The following is a 22,266-nucleotide window of genomic DNA, read 5'->3' as shown; positions in this document are numbered from 1 at the left end:
TAGCAGCAGTATTTAAGCATCAGTATTTAGTATCTCAATATTTTCAGGATGTTAACATATATATTTTTTAATTATAAAAGTATCTTATATGATTTTATCTAAGATTATAAGATTGTCAAAATGATTTAATGAGAAACTAATAAATAATTTAATTAATTGATTCAAACGGGATTGATTTTAATTTAAAAGATATTAGTCCAATTGAGTTCACTATCGATTCATTAATTAAACCAATCCAAATCTCTAATTTTACAAATGGTATGGGTTTAATTTCTATAAATCATATATATATATATATACATATATACATACACACACACACATATATATATATATGTATATAATTCGATTCAGTTCGGACCCTATATCTCGTTCTCCAACCATCGAAACCCTAATTTTAAGATCATTGTTGAGCTGCGGAGGCGACGCTCGACGATGAGGGAGATGATGCACATCCAGGGTTGGCAGAGCGGGAACTAATTGGGGGGCAAAGTTCTGGGAGGTGATCTACAACGAGTATGGGATCGACGGCAGCGGCAGGTACATTGGCGACTCCGACCTTACAGCTTGAGCGGATCGACATCTATTACAGCGAGGCAAGCAGAGGCCGATGTGCTCCGTCCGTCACTCTGGCGGTGCTCATTGGATCTTAAGCCCGACACCACCTACTCCGTCGGATCCATATTCAAAACTACTTGATGTTTCTCGAGGAGAACTGCAGATCTTGATGTTTCTTAGGGCCGGCCCATGAACAACAAGTATGCTCTCTCTCTCTCTCTCTCTCTCTCTCTCGTTCTCTGCATTCTTGTAGCTCGTTATAAACGATTTGATTTTCGAATATATTGATTGGAAGATTTTAATTTGTATATGTCCTAACTTTGATGTTTCGAATTTTTCTTCTTCAAGTTTATGAAGAATCGGAGCAGAGTTACATCAGCTCACAGACGAAGACCACCAGCTCGACAGCCAATCGATTGCTTCTCCAAGACCGGTTGACCAAAGTTATGCTCTTCCGTTGCGGTATGACCGACCGATTGATTGCTCTCTATCTTCTTCCGGAATTATTGATTTACTGTGCTTAGTAATTATTATTTTCGAAGAAAAAAAAAAAGTCTCTTTGACTTCCTACCTAATATTGATTGACATTATTAACATTGGAACTAAATTTGGAGGTATTGTTATTATTATTACGCTTATTTTGAAATAACAATGCATTCTTTTTTGAACGAATTATACGATAATAAATAATATATAAATAAATAACAAATTTCTAGTATCCTTCCTAAAATTACAGCATCTCCGCCACGAGTACGGATTCATGGAGTTCGTCGTTGGTTCTCAACAGCTCTTCTTGATCTTGTAGCGATACAACGCTTTCTTCTTCCAGAATGAGTTGTTCTCGATCGTCAGCACGACCTTGCCGGGCTCGCTGTTCCGGAACGAGTTCCGAACTGGCAACTCCGCCGCCGCCATCTTCTTGCTCTTCCGAACGACGATGGTGTAGGATCCCTCGTCGGTGGGCACGAACTCCTCCTTGTAGCTCACCTCCCATCCCAGAACACTCAGGTCCCAGTAGATCGTCGTCCCACCCTGTTTAACACGATGTTATCAGCCCGAGAGATTCGATCCATGAGCACAGCAACAAAAAGTGTTACCTCAGGAGCAGGGATCTCGAGGGTCTCGGTGGAGTTAGATTTGACGATGACCTCCGAAACCCCGCCGTCTTCTGCTGAGAACTCGGTGTCGTCGTCGCGCTTCAGACCGCCGTATCTGACGGGGACAGCTTCGGCAGGGACGTACCTGGACAAGGCAGCGATGCTTGTGCTGTTTAGTTCCAACGAGATGTGATCGTCGTCGGACGAATTCCAGATTCTTCCTTACCTGAGAAGAGTTTCTGCGACCTTTGCGGGACGAGCGAAGACGAACTTGCTCCTGGTTCGTTGGGTCAAGAAAGGAGAGATCAGAGCGTGGAATGCGTAGTACCAGAAAGGAACATTGATGAAGATCTGCAATCAGGACAGTGAAGAAGAAGAAGAACCAACAACAGGAAGCGATTAATCTCTCTAAAGATTGCTCCTTTACGGGATCAAACTGGGAATGGCGATGGCACTCACATTTCTTGCGACGAGTTCCGGGTAGTTATCCTGAAGCAGCTGCACGACCTGCTTCATGGTGGTGCGAAGCTCCTTCTTGGACGGGCCCGGCGAATTGTTGAGGTCGGTGATCTGCAGCAGTGAGGCGACCCCGCCGGGCTTGAAGTCGAGCGTCTTGATCCCCTTCTCCATCAGCTGCACTCTCCACCGCTGGAACCTCTCCCTCCCTTGCTCCGACCCGAAGGTCTCCTGGTACAGCTTGTCGTTCTGGAACACGCCCGGCATGTTGTAGCACACCGGATGCCGCTCCCGGTCGACGCCGTCCATGTAGCACGCCGCCACAAAATCGACTCCCAGCGACTCCTCGTCCAGAATGGAGTCGATGCGGAACTGCTTCCTCCATACCAGTACGTTCCGCAGCATCTCGAATGCATCCTTCACCTTGAAATCGCGGGCGCGGAGGAACTTTAGGAGGATCACGTCGGCGCGTTCCGAGCCTTTGCTCGGCAGGAGGGGCACGCCCCAGAGGGTGGCCTCCTTGTCGCTGTCTCCGACATTCTTGGCCTCGGACGCCGCAGTCGCGATGGCCTTCTCCTCCAAAGGCGCCGCCTTTTCTTCCGCTTCCACATCCGCCGTTTGGTCCAGCTTCGCCTTTTCGTCTTCTTCCTCTTCTTCTCGGGTTTCAGGATCGACCTTCTCTTTCTCTTCCTCCTCCTTCGCTTGACGAGGTATCGCCTTTTCACCTTCACCGCATTCTTTCTCCTTGACCTCTTCCTCCTCCTCCTTCCCTCGATCAAGCTTCGCCTGTTCACCTTCCCCGCCTTCCTGGGCTTCAGGATCGGCCTTTTCTTTCTCCGTGACCTCTTCCTTCTTCTCCTTGGTTTGATCAAACATCGCCGTTTCACCTTCCCCGCCTTCTCGGGTTTCAGGATCGGTCTTGCCTTTCTCCTCGGCCACTTCCTTCTTCTCCATCGGCTTCTGCTCCTCTTGCTTCTCGAGGAGTAGCTTGCCCTCGAGGATGGCCTCCTCGACCTTGGCTCTGAGCTCGATGAGCGCCTTCTTCTCGGCCTCCTTCAGGTCCGACAAGAAGTTGCTCTCCTCCCTGAAGGAGGAGCACTTCTCGACGGAAGGATGGTCCGAGGACGGCGGTTCCGGCATTTTCTTCTCCTCCACGTCGGCGACCACCTTGGTATCCACTTCTGTTTTCCTCTCGTCGCCATCGGCGGCGGCCGCAACTTTCTCTTCGACGGGATCCGCGGCCGTCGGGGCTCCGGCATCGGAACTCACCTCGTAAGTCATGGTGCACGCCGGATGGGACGGCAGCTTCACGATCGCAACGGGGGATATGAGGGAGAGAGCAGACGAGGAAAGCCACCACAACGACAGGGAGAGACGGATGGTTTCTTATTTATTATTCGCTCGTTGCCGACAGAAGAGGGAGAACGATTACTAATATAAATAATATTAAAAACGGCCCTCTCTCTCTCTCTCCCTCCAACGGCTATTTTGTTTCCTTCGAGGGACCCGAACGGAAAGGGTGGAAAAAGCCAATGAAATGACGCCACCTCAGGGAGCCGTTGTCCTCGATTCCCGGATGTTATTATTCTTCGGTACCCGCTGGCGGCCAACCCCGTGTGGCGATTGTAAGACTAAGCGTCCGGCTATTGTGGGGCCTGGAGTCGTTTGTGAGACGATGCGATCGGGTAGGTCGGGAGGGTAAGGAAGTTTGGATTCCTTATCTTTTTATGGAGGTGGGTATTGGCCGGAGAAGCGCGTTTTGGGGTGGCGAAGATCCGTGGACCCCACAGGCGGCGTGCGACGGAGGGTTGACCGCCTCACGTCAACAAGTTTTGGGAGGTTGACCTTTCTCGGATAGATTATAGACAGAAAATTGACAGCATAAAAGAGGTGGAAAAGCAGCAACGGTTCGAATCAAAAAGAAAAAGGACGACTCGAAGATGGTCTCGAGATTGGATCTGCCATCGGATGCTCGATGAGCCATAGATTCTTCTTCACATCGCCGTTAGGCAACTGGAGGAAGATCATAAACATGCATTACCACCACTCGAGGCAATCACATAAAAGGTGTTCATCAAATACAATAACACCTTGCATGTAGGCTTTCTTGATAACCTAATACGTGGATATCTCTCAGTTTCACCTGTACATTTCACAAGACTCGGAAGCTATCATGTTACATTGCAATCTCTGTATCATCAAACATATCACCTTACACATGAGAACACATGTCATTTAATGCGCCTAACAACAGGGTTTCATCTTCCAAACGGTGGACAGCCACCAAATATTTTACAGCCGAACAAGTAGACCACTGCCCGTCCGGAAACAGTGAACAGCCCCTAATGGTTGATTGGGGCTCCGAAACTGTTCTCCGTTCTGGCGCTCTAGCTACAGCTTGGACCTCAAAACTTGATCATCCGATATCTGTGTATGAATGCAGTGTCACAGAGGCAACTCATCTACGTTGCTTCCTAATTGTTATAGCCCCCATCATGCCAATCCTCGAATTTTCCTGTGGTTCTGCGAAAAATAAAAAAAAGAGTGCAGTTAGCAACAGGTGTCGATTAAAATTCCCAATTGAGGTTTTTGGATAGTGAAAACACACAAAGATGTATCATGGTCAGAGTCGCTCATGCTTCGACTTGCTACCGTAATGCAAGGAGAAGCATTGCAAGTTTCCATTCTACATGTACACACATTGATCAGCCAGAAACATATAATAGTAGGTCATACAAGAAAGCTTCGTCATCTACCACTCTTCACTTCGTTGTTAACATCACTTTAACATGAGTTTTTAACATATTAATACAAGGCAAATGGTAGATGACAAAGACCCATACTAAAGTAGAAGAATAAGATGTGGACTGAAACAATAATGGACCTTCCTGGGCTACAAGCAACCATTTTAGTGTAACCTAGTTAAAATATCTAAAAAAGAATAGTAGGTATTTTAAGAACTTCAAGGTAACAGGATTTTGACAGAACATAGTGGGCAATAAATGATTCATAAGCATAATAGAAATATACTGATTATATGAGAGGAAAGCATCTCCGATTCTCCCAGAGACCTTGTTTCGCACCTTCCGCACACAAACCTATGCAATATGCAAAAATAAATTAAAAATGGAAAATAGAAACTAATGGACTGCAAAGGAAGACAAGTGAACCTGAACACGATCAAGGGGGCCAGCATTTGGATTCCGATTTCGATGAATGACAATTCCATTGTCACATTTATTTATAAAATGTGCACTTCCACTAATATCGTACAGATTAGGGGGATAACCCCTCCAGTTTTGTAGCTGAAGACATGTTTACATTAAGAAGATGATAGAAGCAGAACATTAATAGATTATAGGATACATTAGAAGGTATACCTGTCTTGGATGTGCCACAAACCATACATGACAAGCGTGGTGCTGAGCAAAGCGCTTGATCTTAGTAAGCATATGGCTCACATACTCCGTTTCTGTTCTGTTACCAGAAATGTTAAACCAAATAGAGTAGATTTACATGGCAGGAAACAGTTTATGTGAACAAAAATGTAGTTGAAGAATCACTCACTGATTTGAAGAACGTTGGTGATCAAGTTCGTTGTATGGATCAATAACAAGTCCGCGAATGCCATATCGAACAACTGCAGACTTGGCAAGTTCAAGTACCCAATCGATAGATGGAAAGGAGTCATCCTCACACCTATCCATGATCCAAAATACCAATCAATCACGAAACGATACACCAATGAGGTTTATGCATACTCAAGCATATCTAGAACACTTATGTAATCTGGACCAGATATATGAGAATATAAAGCGTTATGCATTTAAAAAATAAGATTAACAAAACTTGTCTGATAAACCAAACATGGTGACATGTAATAACTCACCGAATTAGATAAAATGTATCATCAAGCCATTTCTTTCCTTCTTCTAACTCCCGCACACTCATACGCTCGGTAGATTCAGCATATCTTGCCACAGCCATAAACATAATAATTTACTTTAGGAAAAATATAACAAAGAACCTTATGAACTAACAAGCAACTAAATTAGCAAAGGAAACAATTATTGGGAATCTAGATATCCGACAGAAAAGCTGGTACAAAAGACAGTTATCATACCAGCTAAAGTTTAAATCAGACAACTTAAAAAAAAATAGAAAAAGCAAAAAAAATAAAAGAGAGAGCACATGTTCACTTAGCAAAGAACAAATTGCCAGCATGGTTGTTTAATTAATTAGTCCTGACTAGACTTTGATCATCTACGATTTGGTGCTACCAATAGGCAAGAAAAGAAAAAAAAATAAAGGTTTAACAAAAATGAACAAATGTAAACAAACAAAAGGCAACAAAACGGAAAAAAAAAGAAAAATATTAAAGTGCACTTCATCAACACGAGAATGTTCCAGATCAAAAATTTAAATCTCAATACACTACCAACAATAGTAACAGGTGAGAATAGTACAATACCAGTATACTGAATGGTGAACCAATCATATAGTCTCATATCATTCAAAATTAATAATAAAAAAATCATATTAATAGGTACCAATCTAAATAGTTTTGTACCGGTCAGACAAGTTGAACTAATAAATAGTGGCCTGTATTGACCAGTACAATCAGGATTGATTCCTTGTTCCACATCCTCTTTTCCTCATTTTTCACACATGGGGACAAGTACAAAAAAAGACATTATCTGGAAGTAACATTCAGAATTTCTATCGACTCATGGATCCTATGACAGTAATGTGTTTCACAATGTTTTTCATTTTTGGAAAAATTTAGGAGAGACGAGTTACTAAAAAAAGCCAAACTAGAATGTGTGTGTGTATATACATAGATGTAATGTTACCTTTACATATAGATGAGTTGTTTCCATGAGTTTTGAACCATGATCATCCAGATTACCAGCGAGCAACATCACCATTACACCAATGCCCACCCCCTCACTAAGCAGGTGTATGCTTTGAGTAAATTAACTCAATACTAACTTGATTATTATTAAATAAACAAAATAATAGACAATAAGAAAGTCAATTTAATTTTGGCCCGACACTCAATAATCCACTGCATCCTTACAGCTATTTCACAATTTTGTGTCATGTTAAATTTCCATTGCAGCCAGGACAGGCAAACTGTATCTTTTTTCTTGAATCTTAAAATGGTACAAATAAGAATTGCTGCCTCTCACAAGTACTCTAAGAAAAGGTCTTAAAGATATGCAGAACTTTAAGAAATTTAGCTACAATCCAAAGACAGCCAAAATTCCAAGAAAAGGTCTGAATAAAGATGAGAAAACGATAATATCTCCATGCATGAATACTTTCATCATTATGCAAGTAGAAACAAAGTGTCAATCAATTTTGTGTCGATCGGATCTTTATTCTGTGAATCAATAAGCTTGGATTCATCATGCAATCCCTGTGGATACTCCCACCCTCAGACATGCATATGAGATCATATAAGTTGACTAGACTACTAGAAATAACATCAGGCCTATATAAGTCATTTTCCTTCAAAGCCTACAAACTTGTAACCTCAGTGCCCACATGAATTTATAGAACTTGAGTTTTCAACCCAAAACAGTCTTTACTCTTTAAGTTCCAATGCACTTCCAGCGATGTATTAGGCTTTAACCAAATGCCAAATAAAGATGAGTACTTCTCTGAGCAGCAATTATGATCTGGTTCATAGCTCAGAGAGCAATAAGAAACTTGAAGAACTTGACTATTTCAGTCAACTGCAGAAGCAACAAGAGAGAAAATTTTTCATATTTTTCTTTTTGTTGCCAATAATTTCAGCAAAACTTTCATTCATAATTCAATATGATGAACCAAAGTTACCAGTGGACAGACACACATGATATGAAAGGTTTTATACCTTGAATTAATGAATGGTTTATTTATGTGCTTTTCCAAAAGCTTCCTTGCATGATCCCGAACCTAAAGACCAATATCTTCAACAATCTTGATATAATCACAAGGTCGAACTAGAAGATTCACAAATCAGACCTTGTTTTCCATAGAGCAGAGTAAAAATTTCCATTTATGGGCTTTATTGATATTACATAACAGGGCATCAATCCACTCGCTTTTGCCTGAATTAGGAACACCTGTTATCACAGTCAACTCTCCAGGCACGACCTGCTCAAGGAAAAAATAATAGCATGCAAAGATATAAAAGTGCACACAAGTCTTGCAAAAAGATTATCAACAAATTTCAGACTTGTAAATAATCATATTCTAACATTTCTTTACAGATTTCAAAGTAATTAACAAGTTGGATATTTCAAATACCTCTTTAATTACAAGAAAGCTCAGAAAATAAAAGATAAAAGCAAACACCAGACTGCCAGATCAAATTTAGTTGGCTTTCAAATAGCTTTATAGATTGGAATTCAGTAGAAATCTAACTTCACTAGGATAAAAATTAAAAAAAGGTGAAATAAACATAATCCTGCCACATAGAAATCAATGATGAGATTAGAAATATCTCATCCTAGAATTAGAGAGCCAGCAATCTAAAAATCCATACAGATAAAAAGGATTTTATAAATATATAAAAAATATGGCTGTTGTTGTTGTTGCATAAAAAATCTATTTCAGGATTGAGTAGGCCGAAAAGAGACAAATAAAACAAAAACTACCATCTAAAAAATCAGGATTAACAAAATCCTTCCAGAAGCATTAAAAATTTTCTAAACAGACATTCTCAATTAGATTTCTCCAGCATCTAAAAGTACGTCTCCGAGAATGGACAGACTAATTAAAAAATAATGACTATAAGAATCCTAAATATATGAAAAAGTCGAGATTAGACAGACTTTAGTACTTTATCTGACGATTTTGGTAAAAGCTAGGATGAAAGTCAGATTATATCTAAAGTCACACGTTTTAATCATAAATTGGATTCAATATGGATCGATTTAATCTATAACAGAACAATAAATCCAGTAGTAAGTCATTGTGACAGTATGGACAAAATTTATATCTTTTTACCAATTGCTTACTTGCTTGTTAACAAATAATTAACACAAACTTCCTTATATTTATTCTTAATTTGTTAAATGGTTGTACTCTAACCATAACATGAATTGCATTTTACATTTGACCCAGAGTTTGGCCATGTCTGCCTTAACCAGACAAAAAAGGTCCTTGTCATGGTGCTAAGCAATATCATTTTACAAATGTTGGCTTCCACATTTAACCCTCATGAGTCATAACAGGTGCCATGCAAATCAAGATACCATGAAACAGCTGATCTCATTTTCAGATGCTAGGTCATCTCTGTAGCAGTGATAAAGAAGAAAAGAGGGAAAATAAAGAACAAGATATGTGATTCACAAGAGATTTTCACTACATTCTCATGAACCTCAAACACTTGTTTAAGGTTGCTCTTGTTTTGATTGATCGATATCCAGCCACAAAATAAAGCATGGAAATCTTGTCAAACTTTCATCAAGGTAGTTATCAACTAAATTGTAGTGTCTAAAATACTAATCCAGCGTAGTTACACACATTTAAATAATATGGAGATCATAAAATCATACCAAGGTAAAGTTATTGCAAGAAGAAAGCACAAATTAGTATGAACCCTCATGATGATCATGGCTACCCAGCACATAATTTCCTGGATTTACTCTATAACACAACAATAAATCCAGAATAATGCATCGCATTTGGTCAATTTCCTGGATTTACTTGCACATGCTTGGCAGTTGGCACAAGGTGTAGAAATCAAATCATACCAGTATTTTGACAAGTGCGGTGATGCTTTTCACCCAAAATGTTCAATGAAAGTTTATATATATAATTTACATATATATGGTGGTAAATTAAAGGAAATAGTTGGATGGATCAATGTTTCTAGAAAATTATAAAGAAACAAAGTTTGTTTGCAAAATACAGTTCACTTAAACTAGAATATTATGCATCCAGTATGATCTTTCACCAAGATAAGTTTTGGAATCCTCTATTAGTAAAATACCCCATATAATTGGATACAATGCAATTAGCAGCTACCTAGAAACAAAATACAAAGTGATTAATGGCTATACATCGCTGACATGTGCAGCACTGAATATACCAGTCTTAAATGAACACTCTAAAGGGCAAAGGAAACCATCACATTTAAGAAAACGATCTTATCTGCATAATCTCAAATAAGGAAACACGAATAAATTATGTAGGTTAAATTCTTACATTGTATAATTCATCTAAAGCTCTCCAACCAGTAGAAACACCAAGCTCAAATCCATGACTCCGGTGATAATATGAATCAACTTCATTGAAGAAATTACTGAAGTGAGATAGGCCCATTATAGGAAACAATTCAGCATTCTCAATAACTTTCCTCAGTTCATCTGGTCCAATATACATCAAAACCTGAAGAAAAGAATACAATATAAGTTTAGACAACAAGATAGAAAAGCCACGCAGTCAAGTTTCCATTTGCCTGTAGGAATAATCTGATACCACTCGTCAGCACCCTTGGCGTACATACTCCATAAAAGAGGGCAGTACCTATAGAGGACTCCTTGGATAGAAGGAATAATGTTTGGCCAAACATATGGACATGCATGAATGCACAATGCATTCACACGCACAGACAAAGTTCCTTAGTCCTACCATTTAAAATAAATGACAAAGTAGACATGGATAGATCAACACCATAAAAAATGACATAGAATGCCTGGTGTGCCCAAAAAAATTACACTTGTAATGATTTTTGTAAAAAAATGGATTATGCAAATTATTTGGTAAGCATGCACCACCCAAACCAGGTCTCAAGGTTTGTGCAGCTTCGAATTTTAGATTTTTTTTTCAGTAAATTCCAATCTAGAAGGAAATTGAGTTTATGCCCCTAATCAATACTGATGCCGATCCTGATCTGGAACCTTTAGAACAAAGTAGCCAACATAACAGAGGCAACAGTTCAAACAGTCAAAACAAACCTCATTAGCATCTTTGCAAAGTTTGGTAGCATTTTTCTTCGGCCACGTCACCCTCCAGCACCTATTTGTTTATCCAAATGATGAAAAGGTATCAAGTAATTCTTATGTTTATAAGCTAAATTATAACACATATAGACACAACTAAAGAATCATCAATCCTGACTGGCAAACATGAGAATACAGATTGACATCCATGCCTAAATGATGATGGTGAGAGACCAAACCTTTCTTTACCAAGGCGACGTGCTAATTCTTCTGCTAAAGCTTGGCCAGTGCTGTCTGCATCTGTTGCTAATATTATCCGAGATGCCTGAGAGATTTATCCAGGACATTTCAATTCAAATCAGCTAAGCAATTTACAAGTATCCTATTGAGGACAAGAGCAAAGCTAACTTGTTTTAAACATTAAGATACCGACCTTTTCTAGGTACTCTATGCAGTTCCACAAGTACTGGAACTCAGTGTTCTAGCTTTGTGAAGAACATTGCAAAAAATGTTAGATCTGACATATTATCCGAAATAAAAATCCAATGAAACCATAATACAAAAGAGCTTAAAACACCCAAAAATTCAAACAGATGAAAAGTACTCTGATCAGAAAGAAAAACAATTAATTTTCAAAATAATGTGACAATATAAATAAAATTTTTGATGTCCTGAAAATTGTGAGACAAACCTAAATTCCCATTGTATATTCAAGTCAGCGAAACCTCAACATTGATGTTTAACTTTGATTAGCTCTACAGAACATTAAGACATTGCAATCCTTCTCAAAATATTAGACATGCGCCCAATGTATAAGGCTTCCCCTAAGTGGGTCTATGAGGGTCCATATACACAGACTTACCCATGTAAACAAAGATGTTTCCATGACGGGAACTTTGGTCACCCAGATCACAAAAAGGCTAACTTAACCTGATGCTATCAAGACTCACTCTCAAGCCTTCTGTCTTAGCTGTATCTAATGATCAAATAACAGTCAAAAGAGGACCCTAAAGTAACTAGATGATCAGAAGCTTGATGATATACAATGGCTATCTTAGAGGCTGTTTAAGTCCTGAGAAGATAAGTATGTATCTAACAAAATAAATCGGCACTAAGAGTCTCCAATGGTCAGAATAAGTGGGTATTTGAGACAAGCATGGATCAAGATGCAGTAATACTAGGGTGCAAAGAGCTCCAGCTCCAAAACAACACCAGCACAAGTGTACATTATGTCATGCCCACATGTAAACCAAGCACATGCAAGGATATATGATAACTGCAAGTCCACCAGCCATCCCAAGACCAATCACAAAAATGTGAACCACTTTAAAGTTTACCTTTAGTTCCTCCCCGTTTTACTTGAATTAAAAGCTTGAATTGGCTGAACTTCAACTCCATAACCATGCTTGGTATAAATTCATCAGGACATTACGGCTTGCTTTTATGGTATAAACCAGACCATATTTCCTATTAGCTAAGTTAGTATCATGAACCTAAACCCAACTCAATTACAGTGTCTCATCAATACCTGCTAATTTTAGCATGTTTGAAAAATCTTGATCAGTTCAGCTCAAACCCTGCTCACTTTAAATCATTAACAACTCAGATAAAAGGGAATGGTGGACACACACACACACATACCTAATACTACAATATAATTCTGGCATGGAAGATGCTCATCCAAGCCCCTCATATAGAGGAAAAGGTTTGATCCAACGAGAAACATCCACAATAATTTTAAAAACCTTTACAAAGTGAAACAAGTTCCCCTACCTCCTTATAAGATATAGCATGGTATCTGAGCAATATTACCATTCCCAAGAATGAAAGTACTAGGAAAATAAAAAGTGACCACCTAGTTCGGCATCATGAAACACCTATGTGCACAATACAGTAATATCTCATGTTATTTTACCTCATCCCATAGTCAGTCTCTCCTCAATCTTGGAAAAACCAAGACCTTTTCTAACTTTACCTGTTTTTCAACAGTACTTCCATTTATGGTGGTCGTCATGTGTTTGTAACAACTAATAAGGGGAGAATATGTTTAATCCCGTGAGCATGAGTGCACCTTTGGAAGACAAGCTTAAAGCAGCAAATAACCAACATACAAAAATCAGAATCGAAAGAATTACACAAAATTAAACAAGATTCTTTTCCGATGTTTCAAGTGCTTGAACCTCTTTGTTTTCATTTTTTCTTTTGTTTGTCCCATCAGGGATAGAGCTGTGCCATAAATCTTTAAAGTGACTTAAACATGGGCATCATACCTAAAGTTATGCAATCAGGAAAGAATTCACAGACATGCTAAACCATTAGATATAAGGCACCAACACACAAGTAGAGTTTGTGGGTCAAAGAGTGTGCAGAGTCATTTTCAATCAAAGATACTACCTATATGTGAAGCACAAGAGATTTGATGTGAGCTTACTTTTGCACACAAAGAGATGAAAAGTTGGGAAGGATTAATTAGAGAAAACAACTTCAATAATGTAACAACAAAAGATTAAAAGTAACATATCAAGTGTTGCCTGTTTGATTTGACATCATCCTCCAAAAAAAAAGAAAACACCAAAGGTTGCAAGCTTAGGATTTGTAAATGTAGTTAAAGCCTTAACGAATGATGATTGCTCATAAAGGTAAAACAATTAAACAAGCTACAATACAAAAATTTAAGAAGGCAAAAAAATTCTAGTCTTGCATTAGTATCAGAGAATTCAAAACCCTAAGAAAGATCACTTTTAGTTTCAAGTCTGGTTAAGACCTCATCCTCAGCAGGTAGCTCTTTGGAGGATTGTTCAGGTAGTCCATAAGGTACGCTAATACAATTGGGGAAACCAGCCTCCTCCATAGAGAGCTTATCTATTTCACCATTGACCTGCATTAACAGAAGAAATATAGAAGAGACTAAACAACGAGGGATATAAGAAAGAATCTGACTAAACAAAAATGTACAAATATATCTATAACAGTTAAAAGACTTACAATTATAACATCGCTAGCTTGCTTTATGTCATCAAGTCCATAAAAAATATGTTCCGTGCCCGTTTCCTGGTAGATGGAAAGAAAGAACAATATGTAAATAGCAAGACAGATTATATGTGTATTTCATGAAAAAAAGACTACGATTATTTTTAAGCTAACAAGACACTGCATAAACCTGCCAACATTCTTTGGAGGATGCAAGGTATTTGCAGCTTACTAGAGCTGCATTTCTCCTGTAGGTAAAAGCAATAACGATCTGTGCGGGATACAACCAAATTAGGAGAGCAACTAGTACAGGATACTTCAATCACTATCATGATAGGTAAAAAGGAACCTGCCATCAAGATAAGCAACTACTGAAACTCTGCAATCAAACCTGATCATCATGTTTACACTGCATGATGCCATTTCGTTCAAGAGTTTTTGCTGATATCGATCTTTCTGCGAAGTATGCAATAAGCTGAAACGTAAATGCAGGAGAATGTAATTTAACTTTAACTGTCAACTCCATGATGATATACTTAACAATAACAACAACGTACTACTATATCAGAGGGATCATTGTACCTAAATTTCATTATCATAAGAGATCCTCAAAAGTCAAAACTATGCAGTTCAAAGTAAAGGTAGAAGGCAAGAAAAGCACCAAAAAAGTTACAGAAGCACTTATTGGATTACCAAAAGTGACCCCAAGCGGAACAAAAAGGCAGAAGCCAAAAATTGTTGCCAGTATAACAATTAAGATTTAACTCTTCCGTTAGCATTGAAAAATACTAGGTTCTTGTTTTAGCAGTAACATTAAAAAGTAGAAGATTAAGCGTCATAGGTATGAAACTAATGATGGTTCACTTTTGTGCACGTCAGGAGAAACAAACATGGAAGAGAAAAGTCTACACATCTTATCAGAATCATCTGATGAACCTGAAGCTACATAACAAATTATAAAAATGAGTTCAGAAAAAATATAAAACAATATGTCAAAAAAATACATAATAATCATGATGACAGTCCTGACAAAGTTAAACTATGCACCTCTGTACATAATGGCTCTAGCTGAAGATCAATTTCAGTGATTACTCTGTAATCGTTAAGTTTCAAAGTTTGTCTTGTTTTGGCATAGCCTATCTTGCACTCCTCAAAAGCCTGCAAGTAAACAGTGACAGATAACAGCCAAAAAGTGGAGTTCCAATTGCGATGCTTAATGGTGGTAGTCATATATGTATTTGCTGAAAAATGATAATACCCGTACGGAACCTCTCCATCCACATTTAGCTCTAAAACACATCCAAATTGCCAACTCTCTACAAGATTAAGAAGGAATGCCAAGAAAATAGAAAGCCAGATATAACACAGGAAGAGTGAAAGGTAAAAAAATTAAGGATGCCTGCTTTAGTAATTAAAATCAAAGATACGAAACTTACCCATCAACATTGATGAAAAAAGATAAGCACCTCTCCTTGGAACTTCCTCCTTGACACTAAAATTTCAACATTAGGAGGTTAAGTGTACAAACAGGCATATCCATATAGCAAAATCTGCATGCCATGTTATTATATTAACTAGTTGCTTTCTTGCAAACATCTATTACATGTACATACACGCACAAGCCCACAAGTGCATGCACGACCAAACCCTCAAAAAAGCACAGCAAGTATTTGTGATTTTACAGCTGAAAGCGGATTACAATTGGACCAGTGAAAAAGTCATGTGACCTAAAATATCAAAAGATGCAAACAGCAAATGTTAGATTTTAAAACATAAGCTTCATGTTATGTGGCAATGATATACAATGTCGAAGTACCATAATCGAATTTGGTTAGCCACAACCCATACAATATCAGAATGTTTATATATATATATATATATATATATATATATATATATATATATATATATATATATACACATTATCAACCACCATCCACACATTGATAGAAATGAGTAAGATTCAGATACAAAGTTATGGTAAGGCAAAATTATGGGGTTGAAAAGTAACTTTATTCAGTAGCTTGAGTTAAATTTGATTGGTTAATTCGGCCTGAGCTGGTTTACAAGCTAAGCTAGACCAATTTCCTAAAAATGCATGCTTAATCCAGTCACTACGAGCCCATTTTGGAGCAGAAAAATAGCAGCCAAACTTCCACTATAGTGGCTGCCATAGTCCCAAACAACAATTAGTCTCTACCATATTGTAGCATGTTTTGGGCCTTGCAAACACTCACTGTGGCCACCATGGCTGTTCTTCAAAATCACAAGCTGTTCTAAGCAAAATCAATCTGAAATCCACTGGAGCATATAAGTACTAATTTCCAATAGACATGGCCTGATCATCCGTCATAACTTGAGGAGACGCTAAAATCATCATTCGTTTGTTAGACAACTTGTCTTTCCTTCTCGAAAACTATGAGCCATCCACCTTTCCTAATCCGAGTTGGATAAAGCTTTTCCGGTTAAAGATTGTCCCGAAGTGTGTATTGGCTAGATTAGACTAAACATGTGTTAAGCTGGGCTGTCACAAGCTAATACCGGATCCTTTCCCATAGGGTAGAGTAAGGAGAGCTAACACAACAAGAAAATACAATCAGAAAGGTAAACTGAAAATGACGCAACATTGGTAGAAAAAAAAACAAGGGCGTGCGCCAAACTTGAAACTTATTAATTTCATGTACCCCAGAAGTTGAACCGCAATATGGGTGGTTTGAGTCAGCGTTGCAGTGTAGCAAACAAAATATAGATTTCCTACACATTTCATGACATGATATGTCTGATGAATTTTCTTTCGTCAAGAAACTAGTTTCTACTTATCACAAATGCCATCGTTGATACCAATTCTAATTTTTTGAGCCAGAAAAGCCAATTGTTGTAAACATTAACACAGAAACGAGGGAATCCTATGATTGTCAAGAATACTAAGGGGAAGTTAATACCAAGAATAGGATGGACGAATGAATGTTGGATGAAAGGGGTAAAAGAGGCACCTTTGGGCATAAATTTCGACAATACTTCCCGGGCTTGACACTACCACACCGAATTCCTTGTTCCTCCAACTTTGATTTCAAATAGTCGATCCGCTTGTCGACCGTAGGGTGGACTGCTGGCAGTGCACCTTCAACCGAACCATTAGAAAGCAATAGAATCATCTTACAAAGCCAGAGAAAAAAGAACCGAGAAAAGCCATGCACCAGAACGAAAAAAAGATTCGACCATAGAGATTCATACCAACATTCCGAGGCACGAGTGGACGGTAGGAATATGAACAAAAACCAGAGGATTTCTGACAAAAAGGGAGATTCTTGGAGACGGGACGCTGCGGGTTTGCAGAGCAGAGGTGGACGCAGAGACGGAGAAGGCGATGAGGGAGGAAAGGTGCAGGTGCGGGTGCCGAGGCGGAGCATCGCACAGGGAGGCACTCGAACCCGTCCATGAGGAGGGTTCGTAGAGAGCGGTAGGCGACTGAGGAGGGCATTACGCCAACGACAAGCCCTCAGCTCTCGTCGGCTAGACAGAGGGCGAAGAAGGATTCGGGAAATGGTAGTCGGGCCGGGTTTAATTAGGGTTTTATCTCCAGGGTGGTCCGTGGGCATGTTAGCGCGTCGGATCGAATCCGAATCCAACAGGATATCAATCCGGTCCCATAAATGTAAATATAAGTTGTGCGTGCATACAAGCGGTTGTCTGCGACTCGAATCCTCATGAAAGCCAACAGCACAATGAATGTGATAAAAGAGTTGACTGCATGAGACGACAAAAAGGAAAAGGGATAAAAGAGTTGACTGCATTTGCTTTCGACCAATGGATGTGCATTATTATCCAACATTGAGATTAGGGGTTTTGAGCTTCTATCAACTCCCATATGATCTCATAGCCAGTGCAGTGCAGTGCCAACAGAACACCAACCTATGCTCGCAAGACAAAGCGCTTTGGTTTAGATAGAGTTCCTCCTCCTAATCAATCGATAGGCTCCTAAAATATGGCACAGCTCGATACCCTGCACGCAGTCGGCTTCACCTATTGGATTCGATCATTTGCCGATTCTGATAGTAGATCACATTGCCATTGGATTTTTGTTCTTCCTTCCGTTGGAGTTCTACCGAATCTTGGATACTACTAGCGGGGGGGCATCGAAATTTGGATCCTTCTTGCTAGCAGATCTCAGCTCTGGCCAGAAAACCCTAGGGCGGATTCGAATTTAGGGTTCTTGCTCCCTTTTCCTTGTCTTTGTTGTCGCGATTTCAGATACTGGGGTTTTTATCTATGGCGGCGGCGATGGATGGGGAGGGTGGCGACTTGCAGGACCCGGGCATCGGTGATGGGTTCGGAGGACAGGATGACGGCGTTGCAGGTGAGATCTTTCTCTTCTTTTTCTTCTGCCTTCGAATTTAGGTCTTTTTCTGGTGCTGCGGATTTGGTTTTGTGGGTTGATTTCGTGGAAGGATTGGATCTTGAGGACGGAGTCGTTCGGTAGGACTGGGTTAAAAGGGATGTGCGAGGCCGCTTCTTCGTTGAGTTTTGTGCTGGATCTTTTGCCTCAGGTGACCGGCTTCGGAGCGGCGGATCCATCTTTTATTTTAATGTCAAAATCACGAACTTCTTCTCTTATTCTTATCAAAAAGAGATGCATAAATGATCTTTTTTCTCTCCGGATTCTGATTCCTGTTTCTTTTTGTTTTTATGGTATTTGCTTTCTGATCTTGTTGGTGTGATTTTTCGTGGTTTGCACGGTCTCGAATTTAGAATTGAGCAGCTATCGAAATACTGGACACCGCGTAATGAAAACCTGACTTTTTGTATATAGTAAATATAGTAGGCCAATTGTCTAAATTTAGAATATTTCGTTGTGAGTAGGCTCGGGGTGTTTCAAGCAAGCTATACGTGAAGCAGTTCTCCTGTACTTGATCTGATTGGCTTTCTATTTCGCCGTAGCCAATGCATCTATATACATTATTCCTGACTCCTAGAGTTGAATACGATGCTAATCTTAGCAATTGATAAGGGATCATTTAGTAGGCCGGCCATTGGTGCGGCCCGTAGGCTCGCGAAGGATTATCTGCTTTAGACGATAGATGTACTCGCACGATTTTGTCCTTTCGGTTAATGTGAGCTCCAAAAGGCGTCTCTGAGGATAAGAAAGACCTGGTGGACTTATGAGCCCTTGGTTCTCATACTCCTCAACCAATGTAGGACTAAATAACCTTATCAGTGCTCCGGCCCATAGGGGAGACAAGGGCTCATAACCAAGGTGTACGGCTCGGAAGCGAGTTTGCTCGGCCGAGGTGCAGGCTTCGGGCCCTCCTTCTAGCACCAATCTGATAAGGGAACATTTGGTCGGCCTACCATTGGTGCAGCCCGTAGGCTCGCGAGGAATTGTCCGCTTTGGACGATGGACGTACCCATATGGTTTTGTCCATTCAAAGCATGTGATCTCCCAAACTTGGAGAAATGGACTCTTCGGAGACATCCAATAAATTTGAGACGATACAGAGAAAATTAGCATGCCCCTTGCGCAAGGATGACATGCACAAATCGAGAAATGGTCCCTTATCAGATTGGCGCTAGAAGGAGAGCCCGAGACCTGCATCTCGACCGAGCAAACTCGCTCCCAAGCCGTGCACCTTGGTTATGAGCCCTTGGCTCCCCTACGGGAGGGAGTACTGATAAGGTCATTTAGTCCCACATTGGTTGAGGAGAATGCGAACCAAGGGTTTATAAGTCTTGCCAAGTCTCCCTTACCTTCAGAGACGCCTTTTGGAGCTCACATACTCCGAAAGGATAAAATTATACGAGTATGCCCATCGTCCAAAGCAGACAATTCCTCGCGAGCCCATGGGCCGCACTAATGACAAGTCGACCAAATGATCCCTTATCATATTGGCGCTAGAATAAGGGCCCAAGGCTTGCACCTCGGCCGAGTAAACTTGCTCCGGAACCGTGCACCTTGGTTATGAGCCCTTGGCTCCCCTACGGGAGGAAGCACTGATAAGGCCATTTAGTCCCACATTGGTTGAGGAGTATGGGAACCAAGGGCTCATAAGTCCGTCAGGTCCTCCTTACCTTTAAAGGCGCTTTTTAGAGCTCGCATGCTCTGAAATGACAAAACCATGCGGGTACGCCCATCGTCCAAAGCGGACAATTCTTCATGAGTCTACGGGCCGCACCAATGGCCGACCGACCAAATGGTCCCTTATTAAGTGTCATGGAGGAAGTTGAGTTAGGGGGTTTAGAACAAATTTTTCGGCATCATCTTTACTATTTTACAGATACAATGTCTGTTCTATTGTGTCCGGTAGCTTTCCCTTCTAGTTACACCATCTTATTTGACTCATTTGACACCAACCTTTGTTCCTCTGTTAATGATGATGTTTTGAGATTGATGTTTCTGATGTTTATTCTTTCAAGCCTACTGCTCTTTCAACAGTATGCAGCTCTATAATACCATAATAGCATATCTTTATCATGTGAAGATTGGATACAGCTTGACCAATGTCGACTAAGATTTATTATATATGTCAATTAGTACCATCACAATTAGCATCACTTTCTTGTTTCTAGTACTGTTCCCTCTTGACCTTTAATATCTGTGAAGCAACTTTCCATCTTTCCAATCTAGTTATCTGTGGTTAATGTTCTTGCCTTGGGATATGCACAAATATGCTTGTTACCATATATCACTGGTACAGATGACACTGATATTGTTCATGAGTGTGTCACCTATAGTGTTGGTTCATTTGAGGGCATTTTTTGTTCTGGCAATTAGAATAGAAGTGATTTATTGAGGCCATAATTTTAATGAAAATCTTATTGATTTGCAGGAGGAAGAGCTGAGTGCCACATCTGATATTTATGAGCTTGCCAGTACCTTTTCCAAGGTTAGTTCTTTCTTTCTTTTCCATATTTTATGTCTTATGTGAATGGATGCTTTTCCAGGAAGATGTTTTGAATTATCCTTCAGGCTGTTTAGTCTCTACAGAATTGTTTGTTATAGTAAAGCCCTGCTGCAGGCCGGTGAATCATTGGGATTTTTAATGATTGGAAAGTTACATGAATCCCTGAAACTGTGGAGTGACTGACCACAAGACCTATGCAGCATCATGTTAATCATGTTACTTTTTTCTCTGTGCTGTTAAGTGCTTTGGGTATGCATCCATATCTGATTCGAATGAGCGGGATATTATTGGTATATTATTGGGCATAGTCTGATGCTTTTAACTTGCCTTAATATTGTTTTAAGTCTTGCCAAATGAACATAGTTTAATCAAGGCTTTAGAGTCAATAATTCCAACTATTGGCTTCTTAGATATTGCTTCACCGAAAAGTTGTAATTTCCTCGACATGTATTGTGGTTCATGAGTATTCCATATTTGTTGAGGTCATATCTGCTTGATGTTTAGATTGGATGTGACCTTTACACTTTGGTACTCGATCTTCTTATGCCTTACATGAATAAGAATATGTTATTATAATTCCTCTACTACAATCAATAGAAGGGGAGGGTCTTTTTTTTGCATGGAATTGTTATGACTGAAATGCCAAACCCTGCGGATGAGCGCCTTCTTCTCGGCCTCCTTCAGGTCCGACAAGAAGTTGCTCTCCTCCCTGAAGGAGGAGCACTTCTCGAAGGAAGGAGGGTCCGAGGACGGAGGTTCCGGCATTTTCTTCTCCTCCTCCACGTCGGCGACCACCTAGGTAACCACTTCTGTTTGCCCTTCGTTGCCCTCGGCTGCTGCCGCAACTTTCTCTTGGATGGGATCCGCTGCCGTCGGGGCTCCGGCTTCGGAACTCACCTCGTAAGTCATGGTGGACGGCGGATGGGACGGCAGCTTCACGATCGCAACGGGGGATATGAGGGAGAGAGCAGCCGATAAAAGCCACCACCACGACAGGGAGACAAGGATGGTTTGTTATTTTGTTTCCTTCGAGGGACCCGAACGGAAAGGGTGGAAAAGCCAATGAAATGACGCCACCTCTGAGAGCCGTTGTCCTCGATTCCCGAATGTTATTATTCTTCGGCACCCGCTGCTGGCCAACCCCGTGTGTCGATTGTAAGACTACCGTCCGGCTATGTGGGGCCCGGAGTCGTTTGTGAGACGATGCGATCGGGTAGGTCGGAAGGGTACTCGAGCTCAGATTGCTTATCTTTTTATGGCGGTGGGGATTGGCTAATTATCAGAGAAGCGCGTTTTCGAAAGATCCGTGGACCCCGCAGTCGGCGTGCGACGGACGGTTGACCCTCT

General features: G+C 40.3%; 2 protein-coding genes, 2 long non-coding RNA genes and 1 other non-coding gene across 7 annotated transcripts; 3 read left to right on the top strand and 2 right to left on the bottom strand.

Moving 5' to 3' along the window:
- Positions 1 to 359: 359 nt before the first annotated feature.
- LOC135623865 (uncharacterized) lies at positions 360 to 1,133 on the top strand. The gene is made up of 2 exons (XR_010491526.1): positions 360 to 758; positions 907 to 1,133. It is a non-coding gene; the product is annotated as an uncharacterized LOC135623865 (long non-coding RNA).
- Positions 1,134 to 1,171: 38 nt separating this feature from the next.
- On the bottom strand, positions 1,172 to 3,498 carry LOC103999508 (patellin-4). The gene is made up of 4 exons (XM_009421272.3): positions 2,115 to 3,498; positions 1,882 to 2,006; positions 1,656 to 1,800; positions 1,172 to 1,590 (listed from the first exon to the last, which is right to left on the bottom strand). The coding sequence occupies exons 1-4, from the start codon at positions 3,390 to 3,392 to the stop codon at positions 1,339 to 1,341; spliced, it is 1,800 nt and encodes a 599-aa protein (XP_009419547.2). The 5' UTR covers positions 3,393 to 3,498; the 3' UTR covers positions 1,172 to 1,338.
- Positions 3,499 to 4,190: 692 nt separating this feature from the next.
- LOC103999574 (twinkle homolog protein, chloroplastic/mitochondrial) lies at positions 4,191 to 17,573 on the bottom strand. Of its 3 annotated transcripts, XM_018818100.2 has the most exons (22): positions 17,255 to 17,573; positions 17,014 to 17,141; positions 15,457 to 15,512; positions 15,279 to 15,336; positions 15,068 to 15,178; positions 14,412 to 14,495; positions 14,211 to 14,291; positions 14,036 to 14,101; positions 13,815 to 13,928; positions 11,484 to 11,531; positions 11,290 to 11,375; positions 11,066 to 11,126; positions 10,314 to 10,496; positions 8,124 to 8,255; positions 7,993 to 8,054; positions 6,001 to 6,084; positions 5,679 to 5,810; positions 5,492 to 5,588; positions 5,282 to 5,416; positions 5,142 to 5,209; positions 4,720 to 4,797; positions 4,191 to 4,634 (listed from the first exon to the last, which is right to left on the bottom strand). In XM_018818100.2, the coding sequence occupies exons 1-22, from the start codon at positions 17,499 to 17,501 to the stop codon at positions 4,586 to 4,588; spliced, it is 2,160 nt and encodes a 719-aa protein (XP_018673645.2). In that variant the 5' UTR covers positions 17,502 to 17,573; the 3' UTR covers positions 4,191 to 4,585. The 3 variants fall into 3 exon arrangements, with proteins under 3 accessions (XP_018673645.2, XP_064983373.1, XP_064983374.1); XM_065127301.1 differs by lacking the exon at positions 4,720 to 4,797 and having other exon boundaries at positions 17,255 to 17,572; XM_065127302.1 differs by lacking the exons at positions 4,191 to 4,634; positions 4,720 to 4,797; positions 5,142 to 5,209; positions 5,282 to 5,416 and having other exon boundaries at positions 5,523 to 5,583.
- A 149-nt stretch (positions 17,574 to 17,722) lies between these two features.
- Positions 17,723 to 21,405, top strand: LOC135623864 (uncharacterized). Its single transcript, XR_010491525.1, has 2 exons — positions 17,723 to 18,377; positions 20,845 to 21,405. It is a non-coding gene; the product is annotated as an uncharacterized LOC135623864 (long non-coding RNA).
- LOC135624078 (U6 spliceosomal RNA) lies at positions 19,478 to 19,580 on the top strand. The gene has a single exon (XR_010491585.1). It is a non-coding gene; the product is annotated as a U6 spliceosomal RNA (small nuclear RNA).
- Positions 21,406 to 22,266: the final 861 nt, after the last annotated feature.

Source organism: Musa acuminata, chromosome BXJ2-9, assembly GCF_036884655.1.
Source record: "Musa acuminata AAA Group cultivar baxijiao chromosome BXJ2-9, Cavendish_Baxijiao_AAA, whole genome shotgun sequence".
In the NCBI taxonomy this organism is placed as follows: Eukaryota; Viridiplantae; Streptophyta; class Magnoliopsida; order Zingiberales; family Musaceae; genus Musa; species Musa acuminata.
Note: the sequence above shows the minus strand (reverse complement) of the source record. Positions and strands in the feature narration are given on the sequence as shown.